The sequence below is a fragment of the Ascaphus truei genome, chromosome 15 (assembly GCF_040206685.1).
Source record: "Ascaphus truei isolate aAscTru1 chromosome 15, aAscTru1.hap1, whole genome shotgun sequence".
NCBI lineage: Eukaryota > Metazoa > Chordata > Amphibia > Anura > Ascaphidae > Ascaphus > Ascaphus truei.
In genome coordinates this window covers 44719019-44745876 of record NC_134497.1, presented here as the reverse complement: position 1 = coordinate 44745876, position 26858 = coordinate 44719019, and the positions used below count along the sequence as shown (strand labels likewise).

Genomic DNA, 26858 nt, shown 5'->3' with positions numbered 1-26858 from the left:
ACGACTCTTTAAAAAAACCCTCTCAGTGTTGATTGAACTTGTGATCCCAACCGGGACGATTTTTCGAAACTGTCGACACTACCCATAATCCTTTGAAATCGAAAAAGGGACCAACAATGTGAGATCGTGACAAAGAAGAACCCACACACAAGACATGCCCCGTTTACAATCAGACCCACAATTATTATCTCAGCTTTATTATGTTTGTCGCTGGAAACTTGCAATGAAACAGAACAATGTCTCGGCTGTGAAGCCATTTTATTTCCCCTCTAAGCGGTGTCCATTCTTGATTCGAGTCACTCGGTTTAGCCTTCGACTTAAATGTACACTAATTCTATCCGCTGCAATGGCCACATTCATTTACAGTGACTACGTTTGAAAAATGGCAATCTGTATGACTAACACTATTGGCTCTGGTATTGTCCGTCCCCATCTTCACCCAATCCATCTCGTCCCTCTTGGCCTGGTGGCTGATCCCATTCGTTTCAAAATACATCCGCGCCTCATTAAACCGATTGCTCTCGTTCATCATCCGGTTAACCTCTTGCACTGAAGAAAACCGCACCGGAAGGATGACCTCTTGGGCAGACTCATGGACCATCTTCGTGTCTTGGGTATTGTGGCAACAGTGCCTTGAAAACGTGTGTTTGCAGGTGTGCTGCCCCAAATCTCTCTTTCTGATTTCAAAACGAGAAGTTTCTGCCACAGGTCCATTCGGAAAAATCCCACTCTGTGGCAAACGGCCGCAACTGCAAAAGACGCCGTGTCCCGACACGTTCCGCTGCGCAGCACGTTGGGCTTCCTTGCAGGTCAATGCTTGTAGAGACGTGTTTTCCTCTCCACCGAAAGACTCTGAGAAACTATTGATCTCGTTGTGTTGGTGCTCCTGGCATAGTACAATTCCTGCATCCATTCTGTTGTGCTTACAAACGTAGGGCTGTGTTGAACACCGCGCTACCTCCGCCTCGAACAAAACACCACCCGACTTCTCTTTTGCACAGTTGCACTGCTTCGTATACGTTGTCCCTCTGAAGCACGACTTCCTACAACCGCGACAGCACTCGCATTCCTTCAAAGACAAACTGTTGCTCGCGTTCTCCGGCCCGACGATATTAACGCTCGACTCCCAAAAATCTACCGACTTCCCAACCCTATTGAATTTTGGATGAAGACGACACCCATCGAAATCCCGGCAAACGTATCCCACCGACTGGTTATTTAAAATGGTGCACTGGTTCTCTCTGCAATAGTTCTTTCTTGGCGGTTCCTTTAAAACGATAGTTATGTTGCGGTCTCCGGGACGCCCTATGCTTTCGGTTTTGACAGTCTTGGTGCTGAAATATTGCCGGTCAACCAAAGGCGGTGCTTTTGATGCGTGTAACGTATTAGTGTCTAAAGAATGGGCTCTAACACACATACAAGGGTCTACGTGTGAACTATTACAATCCGTTAAGCGGAGTTTCTCGGCCTTTCTTTGGTAGGTAACATTTTCCTTCGACGCAGCACAGCAGGCATCCTGGTTGCAGTTAAAGCGGTCACTGGTATAATTACTTCGGTTTGCTTGCAATGATGGCCGGTGGGAACATGCATGGGAGCTGCAATCACGGAAAACCTCTGCTTGCTTGTGCCGGCTTTCATGTGGTACACAAGAACACACCACGGAAGGACGTATTAGGCATTGGTCTTCAACGCCAATGTTGTTGTGCGAATCGCAGACTAATGTAGAAGTTGTTTGGAACGAATCCTTGGATTCTAGAACAAGAAATGGGGAGGGGGATTGTGACATGAATTACATCTCTTAATAGCCAACGGTTGTGGTCATAAAACAGAGATCGAGTCAATGTTATTGCAAGCTGTGGCGTACACGGCTGATTCAAAGCAATGACCGCTTCTCCTGCTGCAGAGCGCCATGGATTGCACCAACATTGGCTCTACACCTGTAGTTGAATCCTGTTCTTTTCAGGCAGTGATACCTACTATTGGCAGAATATAAACCAGGAGTGGCCAACTCCAGTCCTCATGAGCCACCAACAGCTCAGGTTTTAAGAATATCCCTGCTTCAGCACAGGTGGCTCAATCAGAGGCTCAGTCTTTGACTGAGCCTCTGATTGAGCCACCTGTGCTGAGCAGGGATATCCTTAAAACCATCAGAGGCTCAGTCTTTGACTGAGCCTCTGATTGAGCCATCTGTGCTGAAGCAGGGATATCCTTAAAACCTGAGCTGTTGGTGGCTCATGAGGACTGGAGTTGGCCACTGCTGACACAAACATTAGCCAGAAAATGTTTTACCACAGTTATTTGAAAAGTCACCTAGGACTGTTGGTCATTGGTCCCAGCACCAAGCTTAACCCTGTCACTGCCAGAGGGTGCATGCAACCCATTGGGCAACTAAAGGGTACAGATTGAGAGTACCACGTTTGGCGTGCAATGGAAGAACGCTGCGACTCAGTCATTATTACTGTTCAATAGTGATCCTACTTCACTTTTGTATAGTGATACTAAAAAGCACATAGAGATGTAGTAAGGCTCACTGTCCCATCTCCTGAGACCCAGGAAGTCACGAGGAGGGAGGGTTGAGAGGTTTGGAGGATCCATTTAGCAAATGCTCACTCGTGTTGTTCTCATGTATTAATTGTCGTGTTTCTGTGTGTTCCCCTCTCTGGGCTTGTAATGAAGCTGGACGCGCCGGGACTGCAGAAACATCAGATTAACTTGTAAAATGACTACGCACTGACACGGGACAGAGAACGCGACAGGTTCCCACAGAGCGAGAGGTGCACAGACACTCTGACCCAGACAAACACACAGACACTCTGACCCAGACACACACACAGACACTCTGACCCAGACACACACACAGACACTCTGACCCAGACAAACACACAGACACTCTGACCCAGACAAACACACAGACACTCTGACCCAGACACACACACAGACACTCTGACCCAGACACACACACAGACACTCTGACCCAGACAAACACTCTGACCCAGACACACACACACAGACACTCTGACCCAGACAAACACACAGACACTCTGACCCAGACACACACACAGACACTCTGACCCAGACACACACACAGACACTCTGACCCAGACAAACACACAGACACTCTGACCCAGACAAACACACAGACACTCTGACCCAGACAAATACACAGACACTCTGACCCAGACAAACACACAGACACTCTGACCCAGACAAACACACAGACACTCTGACCCAGACAAACACACAGACACTCTGACCCAGACACACACTCTGACCCAGACACACACACAGACACTCTGACCCAGACACACACACAGACACTCTGACCCAGACAAACACACAGACACTCTGACCCAGACAAACACACAGGCACTCTGACACAGACACTCTGACCCAGACAAACACACAGACACTCTGACCCAGACAAACAGGGGAAACACACAGACACTCTGACCCAGACAAACACACAGACACTCTGACCCAGACACACACACAGACACTCTGACCCAGACACACACACAGACACTCTGACCCAGACAAACACACAGACACTCTGACCCAGACAAACACACAGACACTCTGACCCAGACACACACACAGACACTCTGACCCAGACACACACACAGACACTCTGACCCAGACACACACACAGACACTCTGACCCAGACAAACACACAGACACTCTGACCCAGACACACACACAGACACTCTGACCCAGACAAACACTCTGACCCAGACACACACACAGACACTCTGACCCAGACAAACACACAGACACTCTGACCCAGAGAAACACACAGGCACTCTGACACAGACACTCTGACCCAGACAAACACACAGACACTCTGACCCAGACAAACAGGGGAAACACACAGACACTCTGACCCAGACAAACACACAGACACTCTGACCCAGACACACACACAGACACTCTGACCCAGACACACACACAGACACTCTGACCCAGACAAACACACAGACACTCTGACCCAGACACACACACAGACACTCTGACCCAGACAAACACTCTGACCCAGACACACACACAGACACTCTGACCCAGACAAACACACAGACACTCTGACCCAGACAAACACGCAGACACTCTGACCCAGACACACACACAGACACTCTGACCCAGACACACACACAGACACTCTGACCCAGACAAACACACAGACACTCTGACCCAGACAAACACACAGACACTCTGACCCAGACAAATACACAGACACTCTGACCCAGACAAACACACAGACACTCTGACCCAGACAAACACACAGACACTCTGACCCAGACAAACACACAGACACTCTGACCCAGACACACACTCTGACCCAGACACACACACAGACACTCTGACCCAGACACACACAGACACTCTGACCCAGACAAACACACAGACACTCTGACCCAGACAAACACACAGGCACTCTGACACAGACACTCTGACCCAGACAAACACACAGACACTCTGACCCAGACAAACAGGGGAAACACACAGACACGCTGACCCAGACAAACACACAGACACTCTGACCCAGACAAACAGGGGAAACACACAGACACTCTGACCCAGACATACACACAGACACTCTGACCCAGACAAACACACAGACACTCTGACCCAGACACACACACAGACACTCTGACCCAGACAAACACACAGACACTCTGACCCAGACAAACAGGGGAAACACACAGACACTCTGACCTAGACAAACACACAGACACTCTGACCCAGACAAACACTCTGACCAAGACATACACACAGACACTCTGACCCAGACAAACACACAGACACTCTGACCCAGACAAACACGCAGACACTCTGACCCAGACAAACACACAGACACTCTGACCCAGACAAACACACAGACACTCTGACCCAGACAAACACACAGACACTTTGACACTCTGACCCAGACACACACACAGACACTCTGACCCAGACACACACACAGACACTCTGACCCAGACAAACACGCAGACACTCTGACCCAGACAAACACGCAGACACTCTGACCCAGACAAACACACAGACACTCTGACCCAGACAAACAGGGGAAACACACAGACACTCTGACCCAGACAAACACACAGACACTCTGACCCAGACAAACACTCTGACCCAGACATACACACAGACACTCTGACCCAGACAAACACACAGACACTCTGACCCAGACAAACACACAGACACTTTGACACTCTGACCCAGACACACACACAGACACTCTGACCCAGACACACACACAGACACTCTGACCCAGACACACACACAGACACTCTGACCCAGACACACACACAGACACTCTGACCCAGACAAACACGCAGACACTCTGACCCAAACACACAGACACTCTGTCTGGGTCAGAGTGTTTGTCTGGGTCAGAGTGTCTGTGTGTGTGTCTGGGTCAGAGTGTCAGAGTGTCTGTGTGTTTGTCTGGGTCAGAGTGTTTGTCTGGGTCAAACACACAGACACTCTGACCCAGACAAACACACACTCTGACACTCTGACCCAGACAAACACACAGACACTCTGACCCAAACACACACACAGACACTCTGACCCAGACAAACACACAGACACTCTGACCCAGACAAACACTCTGACCCAGACAAACACACAGACACTCTGACCCAGACACACACACAGACACTCTGACCCAGACAAACACACAGACACTCTGACCCAGACAAACAGGGGAAACACACAGACACTCTGACCCAGACAAACACACAGACACTCTGACCCAGACAAACACTCTGACCCAGACATACACACAGACACTCTGACCCAGACAAACACACAGACACTCTGACCCAGACAAACACACAGACACTCTGACCCAGACAAACACACAGACACTTTGACACTCTGACCCAGACACACACACAGACACTCTGACCCAGACAAACACGCAGACACTCTGTGTGTTTGTCTGGGTCAGAGTGTCTGCGTGTTTGTCTGGGTCAGACACTCTGACCCAGACAAACACGCAGACACTCTGACCCAAACACACAGACACTCTGTCTGGGTCAGAGTGTTTGTCTGGGTCAGAGTGTCTGTGTGTGTGTCTGGGTCAGAGTGTCAGAGTGTCTGTGTGTTTGTCTGGGTCAGAGTGTTTGTCTGGGTCAAACACACAGACACTCTGACCCAGACAAACACACACTCTGACACTCTGACCCAGACAAACACACAGACACTCTGACCCAGACACACACACAGACACTCTGACACTCTGACCCAGACAAACACACAGACACTCTGACCCAGACAAACACACAGACACTCTGACCCAGACAAACACTCTGACCCAGACATACACACAGACACTCTGACCCAGACAAACACACAGGCACTCTGACCCAGACAAACACTCTGACCCAGACATACACACAGACACTCTGACCCAGACAAACACACAGGCACTCTGACCCAGACAAACACACAGACACTCTGACCCAGACAAACACTCTGACCCAGACATACACACAGACACTCTGACCCAGACATACACACAGACACTCTGTCTGGGTCAGAGTGTCTGTGTGTTTGTCTGGGTCAGAGTGTCTGTGTGTTTCCCCTGTTTGTCTGGGTCAGAGTGTCTGTGTGTTTCCCCTGTTTGTCTGGGTCAGAGTGTCTGTGTGTTTGTCTGGGTCAGAGTGTCAGTGTGTTTGTCTGGGTCAGAGTGTCTGTGTGTTTGTCTGGGTCAGAGTGTCTGTGTGTTTGTCTGGGTCAGAGTGTCTGTGTGTTTGTCTGGGTCAGAGTGTCTGTGTGTTTGTCTGGGTCAGAGTGTCTGTGTGTTTGTCTGGGTCAGAGTGTCTGTGTGTTTGTCTGGGTCAGAGTGTCTGTGTGTTTGTCTGGGTCAAACACACAGACACTCTGACCCAGACAAACACACAGACACTCTGACCCAGACAAACAGGGGAAACACACAGACACTCTGACCCAGACAAACACACAGACACTCTGACCCAGACACACACACACAGACACTCTGACCCAGACAAACACTCTGACCCAGACAAACACACAGGCACTCTGACCCAGACAAACACACAAACACTCTGACCCAGACATACACACAGACACTCTGACCCAGACAAACACACAGACACTCTGACCCAGACAAACAGGGGAAACACACAGACACTCTGACCCAGACAAACACACAGACACTCTCACCCAGACAAACATGGGAAACACACAGACACTCTGACCCAGACAAACACACAGGCACTCTGACCCAGACACACACACACAGACACTCTGACCCAGACAAACACACAGGCACTCTGACCCAGACACACACACACAGACACTCTGACCCAGACAAACACACAGGCACTCTGACCCAGACAAACACACAGGCACTCTGACCCAGACAAACACACAGACACTCTGACCCAGACACACACACAGACACTCTGACCCAGACAAACACACAGACACTCTGACCCAGACAAACACTCTGACCCAGACATACACACAGACACTCTAACCCAGACACACACACAGACACTCTGACCCAGACACACACACAGACACTCTGACCCAGACACACACACAGACACTCTGACCCAGACAAACACACAGGCACTCTGACCCAGACACACACACAGACACTCTGACCCAGACAAACACACAGACACTCTGACCCAGACAAACACACAGACACTCTGACCCAGAAAAACACTCTGACCCAGACAAACACTCTGACCCAGACATACACACAGACACTCTGACCCAGACACACACACACACTCTGACCCAGACAAACACACAGACACTCTGACCCAGACACACACACACAGACACTCTGACCCAGACACACACACAGACACTCTGACCCAGACACACACACACTCTGACCCAGACTAACACACAGACACTCTGACCCAGACAAACACACAGACACTCTGACCCAGACACACACACAGACACTCTGACCCAGACAAACACGCAGACACTCTGACCCAGACACACACGCAGACACTCTGACCCAGACACACACACAGACACTCTGACCCAGACACACAAACACCCAGACACTCTGACCCAGACACACACGCAGACACTCTGACCCAGACAAACACGCAGACACTCTGACCCAGACAAACACGCAGACACTCTGACCCAGACAAACACGCAGACACTCTTACCCAGACAAACACACAGACACTCTGACCCAGACAAACACACAGACACTCTGACCCAGACAAACACACAGACACTCTGACCCAGACAAACACACAGACACTCTGACCCAGACAAACAGGGGAAACACACAGACACTCTGACCCAGACAAACACACAGACACTCTGACCCAGACAAACAGGGGAAACACACAGACACTCTGACCCAGACAAACACGCAGACACTCTGACCCAGACAAACACACAGACACTCTGACCGAGACAAACACTCTGACCCAGACATACACACAGACACTCTGACCCAGACAAACACACAGACACTCTGACCCAGACAAACACTCTGACCCAGACAAACACTCTGACCCAGACAAACACTCTGACCCAGACAAACACGCAGACACTCTGACCCAGACAAACACTCTGACCCAGACAGACACTCTGACCCAGACAAACACACAGACACTCTGACCCAGACAAACACACAGACACTTTGACACTCTGACCCAGACACACACACAGACACTCTGACCCAGACACACACACAGACACTCTGACCCAGACACACACACAGACACTCTGACCCAGACACACACACAGACACTCTGACCCAGACAAACACGCAGACACTCTGACCCAAACACACAGACACTCTGTCTGGGTCAGAGTGTTTGTCTGGGTCAGAGTGTCTGTGTGTGTGTCTGGGTCAGAGTGTCAGAGTGTCTGTGTGTTTGTCTGGGTCAGAGTGTTTGTCTGGGTCAAACACACAGACACTCTGACCCAGACAAACACACACTCTGACACTCTGACCCAGACAAACACACAGACACTCTGACCCAAACACACACACAGACACTCTGACCCAGACAAACACACAGACACTCTGACCCAGACAAACACTCTGACCCAGACAAACACACAGACACTCTGACCCAGACACACACACAGACACTCTGACCCAGACAAACACACAGACACTCTGACCCAGACAAACAGGGGAAACACACAGACACTCTGACCCAGACAAACACACAGACACTCTGACCCAGACAAACACTCTGACCCAGACATACACACAGACACTCTGACCCAGACAAACACACAGACACTCTGACCCAGACAAACACACAGACACTCTGACCCAGACAAACACACAGACACTTTGACACTCTGACCCAGACACACACACAGACACTCTGACCCAGACAAACACGCAGACACTCTGTGTGTTTGTCTGGGTCAGAGTGTCTGCGTGTTTGTCTGGGTCAGACACTCTGACCCAGACAAACACGCAGACACTCTGACCCAAACACACAGACACTCTGTCTGGGTCAGAGTGTTTGTCTGGGTCAGAGTGTCTGTGTGTGTGTCTGGGTCAGAGTGTCAGAGTGTCTGTGTGTTTGTCTGGGTCAGAGTGTTTGTCTGGGTCAAACACACAGACACTCTGACCCAGACAAACACACACTCTGACACTCTGACCCAGACAAACACACAGACACTCTGACCCAGACACACACACAGACACTCTGACACTCTGACCCAGACAAACACACAGACACTCTGACCCAGACAAACACACAGACACTCTGACCCAGACAAACACTCTGACCCAGACATACACACAGACACTCTGACCCAGACAAACACACAGGCACTCTGACCCAGACAAACACACAGACACTCTGACCCAGACAAACACTCTGACCCAGACATACACACAGACACTCTGACCCAGACATACACACAGACACTCTGTCTGGGTCAGAGTGTCTGTGTGTTTGTCTGGGTCAGAGTGTCTGTGTGTTTCCCCTGTTTGTCTGGGTCAGAGTGTCTGTGTGTTTCCCCTGTTTGTCTGGGTCAGAGTGTCTGTGTGTTTGTCTGGGTCAGAGTGTCAGTGTGTTTGTCTGGGTCAGAGTGTCTGTGTGTTTGTCTGGGTCAGAGTGTCTGTGTGTTTGTCTGGGTCAGAGTGTCTGTGTGTTTGTCTGGGTCAGAGTGTCTGTGTGTTTGTCTGGGTCAGAGTGTCTGTGTGTTTGTCTGGGTCAGAGTGTCTGTGTGTTTGTCTGGGTCAGAGTGTCTGTGTGTTTGTCTGGGTCAAACACACAGACACTCTGACCCAGACAAACACACAGACACTCTGACCCAGACAAACAGGGGAAACACACAGACACTCTGACCCAGACAAACACACAGACACTCTGACCCAGACACACACACACAGACACTCTGACCCAGACAAACACTCTGACCCAGACAAACACACAGGCACTCTGACCCAGACAAACACACAAACACTCTGACCCAGACATACACACAGACACTCTGACCCAGACAAACACACAGACACTCTGACCCAGACAAACAGGGGAAACACACAGACACTCTGACCCAGACAAACACACAGACACTCTCACCCAGACAAACACACAGACACTCTGACCCAGACAAACATGGGAAACACACAGACACTCTGACCCAGACAAACACACAGGCACTCTGACCCAGACACACACACACAGACACTCTGACCCAGACAAACACACAGGCACTCTGACCCAGACACACACACACAGACACTCTGACCCAGACAAACACACAGGCACTCTGACCCAGACAAACACACAGGCACTCTGACCCAGACAAACACACAGACACTCTGACCCAGACACACACACAGACACTCTGACCCAGACAAACACACAGACACTCTGACCCAGACAAACACTCTGACCCAGACATACACACAGACACTCTAACCCAGACACACACACAGACACTCTGACCCAGACACACACACAGACACTCTGACCCAGACACACACACAGACACTCTGACCCAGACAAACACACAGGCACTCTGACCCAGACACACACACAGACACTCTGACCCAGACAAACACACAGACACTCTGACCCAGACAAACACACAGACACTCTGACCCAGAAAAACACTCTGACCCAGACAAACACTCTGACCCAGACATACACACAGACACTCTGACCCAGACACACACACACTCTGACCCAGACAAACACACAGACACTCTGACCCAGACACACACACACAGACACTCTGACCCAGACACACACACAGACACTCTGACCCAGACACACACACACTCTGACCCAGACACACACACAGACACTCTGACCCAGACAAACACACAGACACTCTGACCCAGACACACACACAGACACTCTGACCCAGACAAACACGCAGACACTCTGACCCAGACACACACGCAGACACTCTGACCCAGACACACACACAGACACTCTGACCCAGACAAACACGCAGACACTCTGACCCAGACAAACACGCAGACACTCTGACCCAGACAAACACGCAGACACTCTTACCCAGACAAACACACAGACACTCTGACCCAGACAAACACACAGACACTCTGACCCAGACAAACACACAGACACTCTGACCCAGACAAACAGGGGAAACACACAGACACTCTGACCCAGACAAACACACAGACACTCTGACCCAGACAAACAGGGGAAACACACAGACACTCTGACCCAGACAAACACGCAGACACTCTGACCCAGACAAACACACAGACACTCTGACCGAGACAAACACTCTGACCCAGACATACACACAGACACTCTGACCCAGACAAACACACAGACACTCTGACCCAGACAAACACTCTGACCCAGACAAACACTCTGACCCAGACAAACACGCAGACACTCTGACCCAGACAAACACTCTGACCCAGACAAACACACAGACACTCTGACCCAGACAAACACACAGACACTCTGACCCAGACAAACACTCTGACCCAGACAAACACTCTGACCCAGACAAACACACAGACACTCTGACCCAGACAAACACGCAGACACTCTGACCCAGACAAACACGCAGACACTCTGACCCAGACAAACACGCAGACACTCTGACCCAGACAAACACGCAGACACTCTGACCCAGACAAACACGCAGACACTCTGACCCAGACAAACACACAGACACTCTGACCCAGACACACACACAGACACTCTGACCCAGACAAACACACAGACACTCTGACCCAGACACACACACAGACACTCTGACCCAGACACACACACAGACACTCTGACCCAGACAAACACTCTGACCCAGACACACACACAGACACTCTGACCCAGACACACACACAGACACTCTGACCCAGACACACACACAGACACTCTGACCCAGACACACACACAGACACTCTGACCCAGACAAACACTCTGACCCAGACAAACAGGGGAAACACACAGCTACACGAATGCATTATAAATATGCCAAGGGGACAGGGGGGAAAGAGATAGGGAAAAACGAAACTAGGGGGGGCGGGGAAGTTCCTCATACCGCACAAGTGGCAGGTCTGCCAGGGACACTGGACAAGAGGGTATATAGATAAAAATCAAAACGGACAAATAAAAAAAATGATATAAAAGAGGACAAAACTATATATAGTATATAAAATAAAAACAATAATGAAGCTAAAATATCCCCCAGGAGGGACGAGGGCTAAAAGATTAGTATCCAATGAGAGCCACCTGGGTACTTAGATTGTAAGCTCCCCGGAGCAGGGACTCATCTTCCTTAATGTTACTTCTATGTCTGAAGCACGTATTCCATGACCTGTTATTTACATAATTTATATGATTACCCCGTGTATTACTGCTATGAAGCGCTATGTACATTAATGGCGCTATATAAATAAAGACATACAATAGAAAAGAACACTCCTCTGGAAAAAATAACGAGTCCAAGTGTCATAAAAAGTGAAACGTTTACAGTTTACAATATGTTATTAAGGTGGTTGAACAAAATGATGTGTTGGGAAATGGCTAGAATTACACAGGTTTCTCAGGAATGGAATAGCATCAGAGGACAGGGAAGGAGCAAAGAACATATAAAATACCTACACGAATAATAACCGGGAATGTCAAGGGGCTTAATAATCCTATTAAACGCAGAAAAGTACTACATTTTTTGAAGACGCAAAACGCAGATATAGCCTACCTGCAAGAAACACGCCTGGACTCAAAGGAAAGTTGTAGAGTACAAAGGGACTGGGGTTGGTCAGAGTATCTTTTCCCCAGTCATGGGTAAAAAGGCGGGAGTAGCCATCCTTACAAACAAAAAGTTACCGATAGAGGTGATAAAAACGGAGAGTGACAGTGAGGGACGATTCGAAGCCACGGAAATTAAAATTGGAGGGTCGGACTACCTATTAGGGAACATATACGGCCCAAACGATCATAAATCAGAATTTCCCAGGAAATAACAAAAATATAAGTTACTAAAATATAAAAATCAGGAACATTATACTGGGGGGGAGGCTGGAATGCTATCCAAGATACATTTCTCCATACATCAAGCTCTACGAGCAAAACACCTAAAACAAACACGGAGCAGATGAGGATAACACCCAAACACGGAGCAGATGAGGATAACACCCAAACACGGAGCAGATGAGGATAACACCCAAACACGGAGCAGATGAGGATAACACCCAAACACGGAGCAGATGAGGATAATACCCAAGCACGGAGCAGATGAGGATAATACCCAAACACGGAGCAGATGAGGATAACACCCAAACACGGTGCAGATGAGGATAATACCCAAGCACGGAGCAGATGAGGATAACACCCAAACACGGTGCAGATGAGGATAATACCCAAACACGGAGCAGATGAGGATAATACCCCAAACCCGGAGCAGATGAGGATAACACCCAAGCACGGAGCAGATGAGGATAACACCCAAACACGGTGCAGATGAGGATAATACCCAAACACGGAGCAGATGAGGATAATACCCCAAACCCGGAGCAGATGAGGATAACACCCAAACCCGGAGCAGATGAGGATAACACCCAAACACGGAGCAGATGAGGATAACACCCAAACACGGAGCAGATGAGGATAACACCCAAACACGGAACAGATGAGGATAACACCCAAACACGGAGCAGATCAGGATAACACCCAAACACGGAGCAGATGAGGATAACACCCAAACACGGAGCAGATGAGGATAACACCCAAACACGGAGCAGATGAGGATAATACCCCAAACCCGGAGCAGATGAGGATAATACCCCAAACCCGGAGCAGATGAGGATAACACCCAAACACGGAGCAGATGAGGATAACACCCAAGCACGGAGCAGATGAGGATAACACCCCAAACCCGGTGCAGATGAGGATAACAACCAAAAACGGAGCAGATGAGGATAATACCCAAACACGGAGCAGATCAGGATAATACCCAATCACGGAGCAGATGAGGATAATACCCAAGCACGGAGCAGATGAGGATAATACCCAAACACGGAGCAGATGAGGATAATACCCAAACACGGAGCAGATGAGGATAATACCCAAACACGGAGCAGATTATTTATTTATTTATTTATAAAATATTTTACCAGGAAGTAATACATTGAGAGTTTACCTCTCGTTTTTACGTATGTCCTGGGCACAGAGTAAGACAAATAATACATGGTTACAAGTACAGTTACATAAATGAACAGGGTATACATTATATACAAGACATTGCGTGCACAGTTAAAGAAAATATATATTATGGGCGTATGAAACAGTTACAGATCAGATTAAAGTGTGAGACAAAACGAAGTTTTGGTGAGATAAGGTGCTCAAAGTGTGCTATACACAAGAAGGAGGGGAGTACACTCTGGGTATTAAAGCATTGATAGATGTATACACTTGAGCATCAAACAATGGGGCACCAGATACCCTGAAGGTCGGGGTAGGTAGTCCAAGGACAGCCTCCCCTACCTCATTGGGTTAGCCCTAAGTACTCACGGTATTCACTGCCACCAGAGTCTCCCCTCCACCGCGTGCTGCTGTAGAGAAATGGAGTCCAGCAATGTAGAGAGTGATGCAGCGCACCACGATCAAAAAGAAGAACAGGTCTGGCCAAAAAGATGTATTCTTTAATGAAGTATCATAAAACCAAGGGATGCAGCCCTTCTACGCGTTTCGTGTCTAGCACTTTATCAAGAAGTGCTTCCACACGGTATACAGAACATTTAAATAGTAATGGCTGCCAAATCTCGCGATATCTGTGACGTCACATCTCCATCGTAGCCAATGGGATCTAACTATCTGGCGCATGCTCCCCGAGACCCAGAATAGGGGAGTAACCAGCCATCACGCAGTCCCCACATCACTATTGAGGAACGCCCCTGGGGGAGTGCCACAAAGGGAAAGATGGATATGACGGAGGCTGCATCCGCCCCCATCCTGCCTCTACGTGCCCGCTACTGATAGTAAACAGCAAAAAAATAGGAACATGTGATCTCAGATACATAAAAACAAGGAAATTACTAATTATTAACCCCATCACAGCGCATATTGCACCCACATGTTATGGGAGGTTAACCATCCAAATTCCAGCCTACTCATCATCCATAGTGGATACCACAGGAGAGAGTTAAGAAATGGAACATGGTGTGTATCCCCCAGTCATGCGGTATACATATAAGTTGAGAGAAATAAACAAAATATATGGAATAATGTAAGAAACAATAACAGACAGAATATTAGTCTACTCAAACTTCTATGAACTAATAAGGGCTGTTGAATCAATTAAATCGTGGATGGGTTATATACACCAAAAATACATAGCGACACTGGGCAGCCAATAACAACAATATCAAAACATACAATTTTATTAATTAAAAATATGACAAAAACATCTAAAAAGAATTTTTAAAGTATGCAATATACTCGTGTAAAAACAAATGAGCATCCTTGTGATGACAGTGAGGTATAATTGATTCAGACACTCATATTGTACATTTCATTCTGTGGGGTACCTGAGGAAAGTTATTATTCATATTAACAATGGCATTAACAATATATACAAAATATACAAACCAATCAATATCCCTTTGAAGACAAAACATCTTGTATTATCATAATTTTAGCAGGGAATATTGCAAAGGTTGTGTATTAACATTATAGCAAACAATGTTTTTTCTGCTATACAGAACATTTGGCAACAATTAATTTTCTAGCGTGTATATGCAGCTTATTCAAAAAGATGAATCTTATACAATGATAGGGGATTAAGTCAAAAAGAGCTATCTGGTCTTCACCAGTACAGGGAGGCTTTATCAGGGAGAGATTGGAGTGTCATTAATGTTTAGTGATGTCTATTTATTTGTTGAGATACTTAGTTATTCATCTCAAAAAATGGTTAATAGTCCACTCTATATTTATCCCTTCGGGAAATCTCGTTCTCAACGTAAATATCCAAAAGGACTCTCTACAGTTCAAGGTGTTCACAATATCTCCCCCTCTCTCCTTTTTTGTAATTTTCTCAATACCCAAGAAAGAGAAGTTTCTAATGCCCCCCTTGTCACATTCTGAAAAGTGCTTTGATACAGGATGCTCTAGGTCTTTTTTCCGAATTAATCTGCAGTGTTCCTGCATCCTTGTCTTCAAAGCTCTTGTAGTCCTACCGACATATCTCTTCCCACAACCACAGCTAATCAAATAGACCACCATATTCGTATTACAATTGATGAAGCTATTGATATTATACTGCTTATGTGGATTGTGGGAAAAGACATGTCTGGATGGTCTCATAAATTCGCACATGTTACATTGATTGCACCTAAAAGACCCTCTGGTCAGGAAACGGTCTGGATTACCCAATGGGGTGGAAATAACGCTTGGTGAGATAAATGCAGCCAGCGTTTTGGCACGCCTATATACACACTTTGGGCCTTGCTTAGTGTATTCACATAAGATGGGATCCATTTGTAGTATGTCCCAATGTTTGTTTATAATTTTTTGGACCTGACCACTAGATTTGCTGTATTGTGATATAAACATGGGACACATGTCATGTCGTATAATTGAGTACAGGGAGACCACATCCAAGGATAACACCCAAACACGGAGCAGATGGGGATAATACCCAAACACGGAGCAAATGAGGATAATACCCAAACCCGGGGCAGATCCTCGAAATCTGAATTTTATAGACCGATCTCCCAGATAAACCAGGATACCAAAATATTCACCAAAATTATGGTGGATAGATTAGCAAATATCCTGCCCTCACTCTAGATACATTTGGATTGAACGGATAATGTAATATGATAAAATAAGTGTATAATAAACCTTTGGCCAGAATAATAGCAGCTGGATGCCTCTCGGACCCTTTTCAGCTATTTAGAGGAACACGTCAGGGAAGACCCTTGTCGCCCCTATTGTCCAATCTCGTCATAGAACCCCTAGCTATATATTTGGGACAAATGAAGGAATTTAGGGGGATCAATATGGATAAATTAGTTTAGTTCTATGTATGTTCGCTGACGACATCCTGATGTTCCCAACTCACCCAAATAAATGTATTGGAAGTATACTGCAGCAAATAGACATTTCTGGCTCCTTCGCAGGATTTAAAATTAATATCTCCAAGACCGAAATGATCTATATTAATGAACTGGTTCACAGGCAAGAGTCGAACACTTTACCAGTAAAAATTACCAAAAAACCTATAAGATACCCGGGGAAACTATTGGAAGCAGATCTCTCACTATGAGACAACAATTTCAGGCCAATAATAAAAAAAGATAGTAGAGGAATAAAGAAACTGGAGGGCCCTACCACTGTCACTCTTTGTCAGAGTAAATGTGTTTACAATGATATCATTTGCCAGACTTCTATACCTTATGCAAACCCTTCCCTTATTACTGAGACACGCAGATGGTAACATACTACATATAAAGGGATGACATGATTCCTATGGTGCACCAAGAGAAGTAGGATATCTTACAAAAAACTACACCTACCAAGGCAAATGGGGGGGTATTAACATACCGAACATTAGAGACAATAATATAGCGTAATGAGACGCGTAGGGGATTGGATTCAAGATAGACATTATTATTCCACCCTGGAACTAGAAAACGACATTTCTCCCAGTCTTTCATTGAGATAGCTACAGTAATGCACCGGGGGTGGAGTGATAGCCCACAAACCCAAAGAAACAATATTTTGTTCAAGGACACTATAGTCACCTGGAAAACAGTCAGGAGAAAATAGAAGCCTTTTTACACAATTTCAAGATGCAACGGTCGGTTTTGTCCCAGATTCTGAGGAATTCCATGAACATGTCGGGGGAAATCCTCAGCACAGTCCATAGACGCTGTAATGGCCCATTGGATTAACACTGTGGGGGTCCCGCTGTGTGAATCCTACCGCGCTGCGAGTCCCATTCAAACGCAGGGACCCCCGCTGTGTTAATCTGATGGGCCATTACAGCGTCTATGGACTGTGCTGCAGAGTGTTTGGGAGATGCTTGTTGATTTTCCTCACACGCTGGCTGCAAAACCGGCAGTTGCATCTGTGCTTACTAATTCAAGGAAACTCCAAATTTACACCCGGATCCAATCTATCCTCATTCCAACCATGGAAAGCGAAGGGCATCACACGTTTAGATCATCTAATTAACAGGGATAAAACAGGAATTTCTGCAATTCCAGGAATTTGCCGAAAAATGGCACATCCCCCAAAATCAAATTCACTCTCTTATACGCACAGATAATCAGCTACTGTAAAAAGATGCTTGGCTATAAAACAGCCATACTGCCGAATAACAAAATTGTTAACTATTTTAATCCAAATGTACAAAAAAAAAAAATGCACATTATCAGAATGACACAATATTATAAGAGATCAGAATACAGAGATCACACGCTAATACACTCAGTGTTTGGAGAATAGACTTCCCGGAGATACAAAGTACTGTATGGATCAACTGATAAAAGGCAATCAGATAATCCATACTGTAGGTTTACACCATCTGAGACCTGAAGGGAATGTAGTGCAAAATTACACACAGGGCTTACATAGCCTTCACAAGACAAATACGAACTAGGACAGAAGACACAACAAAATGCCCACAATGTAAGAACCAAAGGCTGACCTCAAACATTGTCTCTGGACTTGTGACCACATATCCAAATATTGGGACGTGGTATTGGGATATATCAAGTCAAAATTAAAGATAGTTTGGGCCAAAGATCCAATCTCATTGATTTTCGCTAACACGGAGACCTGGACGTATGAGACAAATTAGCAAGACAGTGTTAAGACCCACGGAAGTTATCCTTCTACCAGCGAGAAAGACAATCATGTTCAACTGGTGATCACCAGACCAACCATCATTGGAGAATCTCCACAATGTACTATATAAGCTAATGACTATTGTCAGGCTGGAAACCTGTTTAGACAGAAATAGGACATTGGGGGACTTCCGCCTAATATGGAACTGGTTCCTGGAAGGGACAAATATGGGTCTGAAGGACGTTCTAGGACCAAAACGGTCAGATTTAAGAACAGGTTGAACAACCAGGGGATTGACCATTAATTACAAGCCCTATAGAGACATGGTGCGCTGTCCTATAAGGAGATATATAAATATGAACGAATCCTACTGATCCCTGTGAAGAAAGACATCTGGATTTGAGAGAAATGAATCTACCAACACTAATAGAGGAGTTAAAAGTTAGATCAATGTTTCACCAGCAAATTGCCTGAATGTATTATATCTTTATCAAGATTTGAAAAGAAAATTGTATTAAGAAAGGAAAATAAAGAAAAGTGAAGATGTTTTAACAGGAGGACATAGCTCCGATAGAATGCAAAATGGATATATACAAGCTTCCTGAAAACATCAATGAGGGAGCGATAGCAAATTACTCCCAGCGCCGGTGAATCACAAATAATTGCCAAGGAAAAACGTATCAAATGAATAACTGCAACAAGCGCAGCCGTGTCCCTCCCCACTACACGTGTTTAAGGAGAAATCAGATTTGTTGGCTCTAACAACTGTATGTAATCTACTATGTTCTCTGTTGTAGATGAAAACCAAGTATAAACAAGATGTACGTATCTCTAATTTAGATATTGGTCAAAACAAACAAAAAAAACAACAACAACTTTCCAACAACTTTGAAAGAACCCGCAAACTATTCAAACTTCTGCCGCCAAAAGTTACCCGTTTATAGCAGGGGCGGCCATCTCCAGTCCTCAAGGGCCCCAACACGTCCCAATTTCGGGATATCCCTGATTGAGCCACCTGTGCTGAAGCAGGGATATCCCCAATACCTGACGTGTTGGTGGCCCTTGAGGACTGGAGATGGCCACCCGCCCCTGCTATAAACGGACTCTTTAGGGTTTGCGTCATGTTCAATTTGGCGGACGATTTGACGCAGTTGCTCTTTTTGTGACGCGCAGAAACAAGATGCCGCGCTTATTTCCGGAAGCAAGGGGTCCCCAGAGCTGAAATTAATGGGGTTCAGACCCCAGAGACCCCCTGCTTCTAACCCATCTTAAAACATTTAAATAAATATTTTTTTAAAAAGGAGCATCATCATTTTAATCCCATAATTCCCGATGAGGCAGGTTCCCCCAGAGCTGACCGTCGCCATTTTCAGTTTCCTGGACCCCCTGCCTCCCAGGTTCGTTGCCGGCATTTCAGCCACCACCGGGGAAATTAAAAGGGTCGCCAAATCCCGCGCGTTACCCAGGCCGTCTGTGCAGAGAAATGGAACTGTTTAACTGCCGGTGTTGCTTCCTGTATTAAAAAAAAGACAAATGGCGCCCCTTGCGCCTTTTTGCTGGATGACCACAGGCACTAAACACAGGCCGCTAAACAGTTACATACTCTGCACCTGGTCGGGTCCCAGGAGATTAAAAATAGCCCGGTTCAGCTCGCGAGGTCCCACTGGTTTCTATATATGTGACCAAAAAGTGGCGGCCCAAGACGTGATCACCACGTCATACGGTCCGGCGCTCCCGGCGCTCAAGGCACGCGCTCGGTTTGCCCGAGTTACGGGCCGTACTTTGCCGGGCGGGACCATGGCACTCACAGAACTCCACACATCAGTTTTGCGGTTGGGAGACCTTCAGAACCTACCAGAACGGCGGCTGCCGGTAAGTGGCTTTTCTTTTTGGCGCTGTTTATTTCCGCACGCATTCCCAATGTCCTACCCCTAACAATGCCCCGAAAGCTAAAAAAGATGCGAAACGCTAGCTCTGATTTTACCTTGTATGTTGTTGTCTCTGTCCGAGTTAGCCTGCCAGACGGTCCGCAGTTCGAGGCTGCAGCTCGACTCGCTTCGCGTCTTCAATCCTGATGTACTCTTATGGGACATTACCTGCAGAGACATCACTTAAACTGTTAGTGCACAAAGACACACAGAGTAATATTTACACGGAGGCGGTCTCAGGAATCTTGCTCTTTAACCCTTTGAGTGCCGGAGAGCCGTCACCTGTCTGATTACGGGGTTTCTCCATCGCTGATGACAGAATGGTTATCCCCCTCCCATCCACCATCAGTGCAGATCGGAGAGAGGGACGCGATCTGAACAGGCGGAAGGGGGAAGGCATATTTTTATTTATTTTTATAAACGTTGCTACTGCATCATGGGGATCCCGGACCCTATAACGTGGTAGACCGATTTTCAACCGGGGTACCATGGGCACCCCTCAACCCTTAAGGGTCCGGGGACAGGGGGAGAGAACTGTGACGACTCTCCCAACTGTCCCTGACCCGGCGGCTCCCCGCGAGCCAGTGACCCGGCGTCTCCCCTGCAGCAGCCCAGTCACTGCGATCCTTCCTCTCCCTCCTCCGGTCGGGAGTGGGGTCTAACTTTCCGACCAGCGCAGCACTGCTGGCCCGGCCCCAAGTGGGTGTGAGGGAGTCTAAGGGGAGAAGTGGGAGTGAGGGAGTCTAAGGGGAGAAGTGGGAGTGAGGGAGTCTAAGGGGAGAAGTGGGAGTGAGGGAGTCTAAGGGGAGAAGTGGGAGTGAGTGAGTCTAAGGGGAGAAGTGGGAGTGAGGCAGTCTAAGGGGAGAAGTGGGAGTGAGGGAGTCTAAGGGGAGAAGTGGGAGTGAGGGAGTCTAAGGGGAGAAGTGGGAGTGAGGGAGTCTAAGGGGAGAAGTGGGAGTGAGGGAGTCTAAGGGGAGAAGTGGGAGTGAGGGAGTCTAAGGGGAGAAGTGGGAGTGAGGGAGTCTAAGGGGAGAAGTGGGAGTGAGGGAGTCTAAGGGGAGAAGTGGGAGTGAGGGAGTCTAAGGGGAGAAGTGGGAGTGAGGGAGTCTAAGGGGAGAAGTGGGAGTGAGGGAGTCTAAGGGGAGAAGTGGGAGTGAGGGAGTCTAAGGGGAGAAGTGGGAGTGAGGGAGTCTAAGGGGAGAAGTGGGAGTGAGGGAGTCTAAGGGGAGAAGTGGGAGTGAGGGAGTCTAAGGGGAGAAGTGGGAGTGAGGGAGTCTAAGGGGAGAAGTGGGAGTGAGGGAGTCTAAGGGGAGAAGTGGGAGTGAGGGAGTCTAAGGGGAGAAGTGGGAGTGAGGGAGTCTAAGGGGAGAAGTGGGAGTGAGGGAGTCTAAGGGGAGAAGTGGGAGTGAGGGAGTCTAAGGGGAGAAGTGGGAGTGAGGGAGTCTAAGGGGAGAAGTGGGAGTGAGGGAGTCTAAGGGGAGAAGTGGGAGTCTAAGGGGAGAAGTGGGAGTCTAAGGGGAGAAGTGGGACTGAGGGAGTCTAAGGGGAGAAGTGGGAGTGAGGGAGTCTAAGGGGAGAAGTGGGAGTCTAAGGGGAGAAGTGGGACTGAGGGAGTCTAAGGGGAGAAGTGGGAGTGAGGGAGTCTAAGGGGAGAAGTGGGAGTGAGGGAGTCTAAGGGGAGAAGTGGGAGTGAGGGAGTCTAAGGGGAGAAGTGGGAGTGAGGGAGTCTAAGGGGAGAAGTGGGAGTGAGGGAGTCTAAGGGGAGAAGTGGGAGTGAGGGAGTCTAAGGGGAGAAGTGGGAGTGAGGGAGTCTAAGGGGAGAAGTGGGAGTGAGGGAGTCTAAGGGGAGAAGTGGGAGTGAGGGAGTCTAAGGGGAGAAGTGGGAGTGAGGGAGTCTAAGGGGAGAAGTGGGAGTGAGGGAGTCTAAGGGGAGAAGTGGGAGTGAGGGAGTCTAAGGGGAGAAGTGGGAGTGAGGGAGTCTAAGGGGAGAAGTGGGAGTCTAAGGGGAGAAGTGGGAGTGAGGGAGTCTAAGGGGAGAAGTGGGAGTCTAAGGGGAGAAGTGGGACTGAGGGAGTCTAAGGGGAGAAGTGGGAGTCTAAGGGGAGAAGTGGGAGTCTAAGGGGAGAAGTGGGAGTCTAAGGGGAGAAGTGGGACTGAGGGAGTCTAAGGGGAGAAGTGGGAGTCTAAGGGGAGAAGTGGGACTGAGGGAGTCTAAGTGGAGAAGTGGGACTGAGGGAGTCTAAGTGGAGAAGTGGGAGTGAGGGAGTCTAAGGGGAGAAGTGGGAGTCTAAGGGGAGAAGTGGGAGTCTAAGGGGAGAAGTGGGACTGAGGGAGTCTAAGGGGAGAAGTGGGAGTCTAAGGGGAGAAGTGGGACTGAGGGAGTCTAAGTGGAGAAGTGGGAGTGAGTGAGTCTAAGGGGAGAAGTGGGACTGAGGGAGTCTAAGTGGAGAAGTGGGACTGAGGGAGTCTAAGGGGAGAAGTGGGACTGAGGGAGTCTAAGTGGAGAAGTGGGACTGAGGGAGTCTAATAAGGGGAGAAGTGGGACTGAGGGAGTCTAAGGGGTGAAGTGGGAGTGAGGGAGTCTAAGGGGAGAAGTGGGAGTGAGGGAGTCTAAGGGGAGAAGTGGGACTGAGGGAGTCTAATAAGGGGAGAAGTGGGACTGAGGGAGTCTAAGGGGTGAAGTGGGAGTCTAATAAGGGGAGAAGTGGGACTGAGGGAGTCTAAGGGGTGAAGTGGGAGTCTAAGGGGAGAAAATAGAAGGAGGTAGGCTAAGGGGGAGGGGGGAAAAGAGGGCGGAAAGAGCGAGTGTAAGGGCGGGGAAGAGAGAGAGAGTCTAAGGGGGGGAGGGCGGAAGAAGGGAGTGTGGGGGGGGGGAGGGGAAGAGCGAGTGAGGGAGTCGAGTGAGTGGCGGGAGGGACGGATCGGGGTTCCCAAGAATTTCACAATACAATGCCTTAGCCAAAAGTGAATCACTGATGAAGTAGCTGCGCCCCAGGGCACTAAAAGGGCCACAGTTACATTTTTATGGAAATGTCACCTTTAAGGTTCTGTCTCTCGTGCTATAGCAGCAGGTCCCCGTCCCCCCCCCCCACCTTTAACAGGGTGCAAAGCAGTGGGTCCCCGGATTTTCACCCCCCGGCTCCTGAGATACTCACCGGTAAAGGTAGCGCCAGGACATCCTGGTGTAAATCCCCCGCGTCACGCAGGGCCGAAAGGAAGCCGCGACGTAGTAACATTTCCACCGGCCCCACGTCACCCGGGAAATTTAAACGGCCATTTTGTATCCCCTGCAGGGGACTAAAATGCTGGTACCTTTACTGGTATCTTGTGAACCAGGGCATAAAATAGCACGTTTCCGGCCCAAAGCGCGCAGTTAGAGCGCTGCTGCTGTGTCTGACATTCTCCTGCCCACACACGCAGCACAGAGCTGTCTCCCATGCAGACTGGGAGACACAAGGAGCAAGGACCCAATCATAGCACTCACTACCCTGAATGAATGATTGATGATTTAAAATACTAATTTTTTAATGTTCAACAGATTAAAATAATGGGGTTTAAAATCCAAAGATTGGACACACATGTAATCCTATGCTGAGTGCTTGAAGCGCTCTGGGTTATGTAAAGATAGGAACAACTGAGTGAGATTAAATCAATGTTCCTAAGGGAGCTGGTGTGCAGTCTGCCCTGGTGAGGTGTTCTTTAACACAGCAGGGATGGGACGAGGATGGGATGGGGATGGGACGGGGGCTCATAAAAATATGGATTTATTTTAGAAACACTAATTTAAAATCGCTTTTGATAGTGATAGCTATGGTAAATTAAATACTAATTGATGGATTTCCAAGGTGAACCTATTGTAAATAGCCCAAATCCTGGAACAACCCTATTAACACTTGTATTTCCACCCCATCTTCATCTTCCTTATCCCAAAGCCAGGAAAAGAAACCCCATTACCAGGCTGGAACTACTAGCATTAATTAGGTACATAATTACCATTTCCCACAAGGATCATGATGAGGCTTAAGTATTGATTGACAGATCCCAGAAATTGGGTCATACTGTACCAACAGTTTCATTGCAGGATAACAAGACACACACAGCATACAATATCATTCAGATCTTACTAGTTACACTAAGTTACAGTAAATACCAATTCACAGATTTATAAACAGTTTAAGTAAAATATTAAACACTTATTTGCCCCCACCCCAGATACCCCTTATCACCCCGAAATCCCCCCTCCCTGTCCCCACATACCCCTTCTCACCCCCAAATCCCCCCTCCCCACATACCCCTTCTCACCCCCACATACCCCTTATCACCCCGAAATCCTCCCTCCGTCCCCACATATCCCTTCTCACCCCCAAATCCCCCCTCCCTGTCCCCACATACCCCTTCTCACCCCCAAATCCCCCCTCCCCACATACCCCTTCTCACCCCCACATACCCCTTATCACCCCGAAATCCTCCCTCCGTCCCCACATATCCCTTCTCACCCCCAAATCCCCCCTCCCTCCGTCCCCACATATCCCTTCTCACCCCCAAATCCCCCCTCCCTCCGTCCCCACATATCCCTTCTCACCCTCAAATCCCCCCTCCCTGTCCCCACATATCCCTTCTCACCCCCAAATCCCCCCTCCCTGTCCCCACATACCCCTTCTCACCCCCAAATCCCCCCTCCCTGACCCCACATACCCCTTCTCACCCCACATACCCCTTCTCACCCCCAAATCCCCTCTCCGTGACCCCACATACCCATTCTCACCCCACATACCCCTTCTCACCCCCAAATCCCCTCTCCGTGACCCCACATACCCATTCTCACCCCACATACCCCTTCTCACCCCCAAATCCCCTCTCCGTGACCCCACATACCCATTCTCAACCGCATACCAGCAGCTCCCACTCAGGATCATGTCCACCAGAGCACGTGTGCTGATCTCTCTGTCTCCTGTCACGTGGTCCCCGCCTCAACCCCTCTCAGCCACGCCCAGGCGCAGACGTCACAACCGGAAGTCAGAGAGGGTGGGAAATGGCGGCGCGCAGCCCCCTCCCCTGAGGTGATTTGGCGGTTGCTTTTCTCCCCGGCATGCTTTGCGTGTGGGACCCGGGAAGGATCACACCGGCCTTCCGCCCCCGATATATCATAATTTATGTGTATATATTATATATATATTATATATATATGCATATATCATATTCATATGTATAGGAAGGAAATACATCTAAATAGATTGCAGTATTGCTGTGCATCTCTTACTGGCATATATGTGTGTGTATGTATGTATATGTACATACATACATACATACATATACACACACACACACACACACACACGAAAACAACAGAGAGAAAGCAACCTTGTAAAAAGCACACGGACATAAATTAAAGTGTAACAAAAGAGAATTTATTAAAGTGAGTAAAACGGGATAAAGTTTAAAAGAAGAGGGGGGCTCAACACTACCAGACAATGTGGACCTGGAGGCAAGGGTATAAACATAGATCCAAAGCAAGACATGCACAGGACACAGGGGGCTCTATATGAGCACACCTGTATAATAATCAGCCTACACTGAGATAATGTAACCACATTGAGAATCACCATATACGCTGTACAATGGTTGCATGGTGTGGATACAAAAGTTGTATTAATAACA

General features: G+C 48.1%; 1 protein-coding gene across 1 annotated transcript; it reads right to left on the bottom strand.

The window, feature by feature from the left end:
- Window positions 1–241: 241 nt before the first annotated feature.
- Window positions 242–26202, bottom strand: LOC142466889 (uncharacterized). The gene is made up of 3 exons (XM_075572475.1): window positions 26076–26202; window positions 21257–21368; window positions 242–1752 (listed from the first exon to the last, which is right to left on the bottom strand). Exons 2-3 carry the CDS (start codon window positions 21363–21365, stop codon window positions 335–337), a joined length of 1527 nt encoding a protein of 508 aa, XP_075428590.1. The 5' UTR covers window positions 21366–21368; window positions 26076–26202; the 3' UTR covers window positions 242–334.
- Between the last annotated feature and the right edge of the window lie 656 nt (window positions 26203–26858).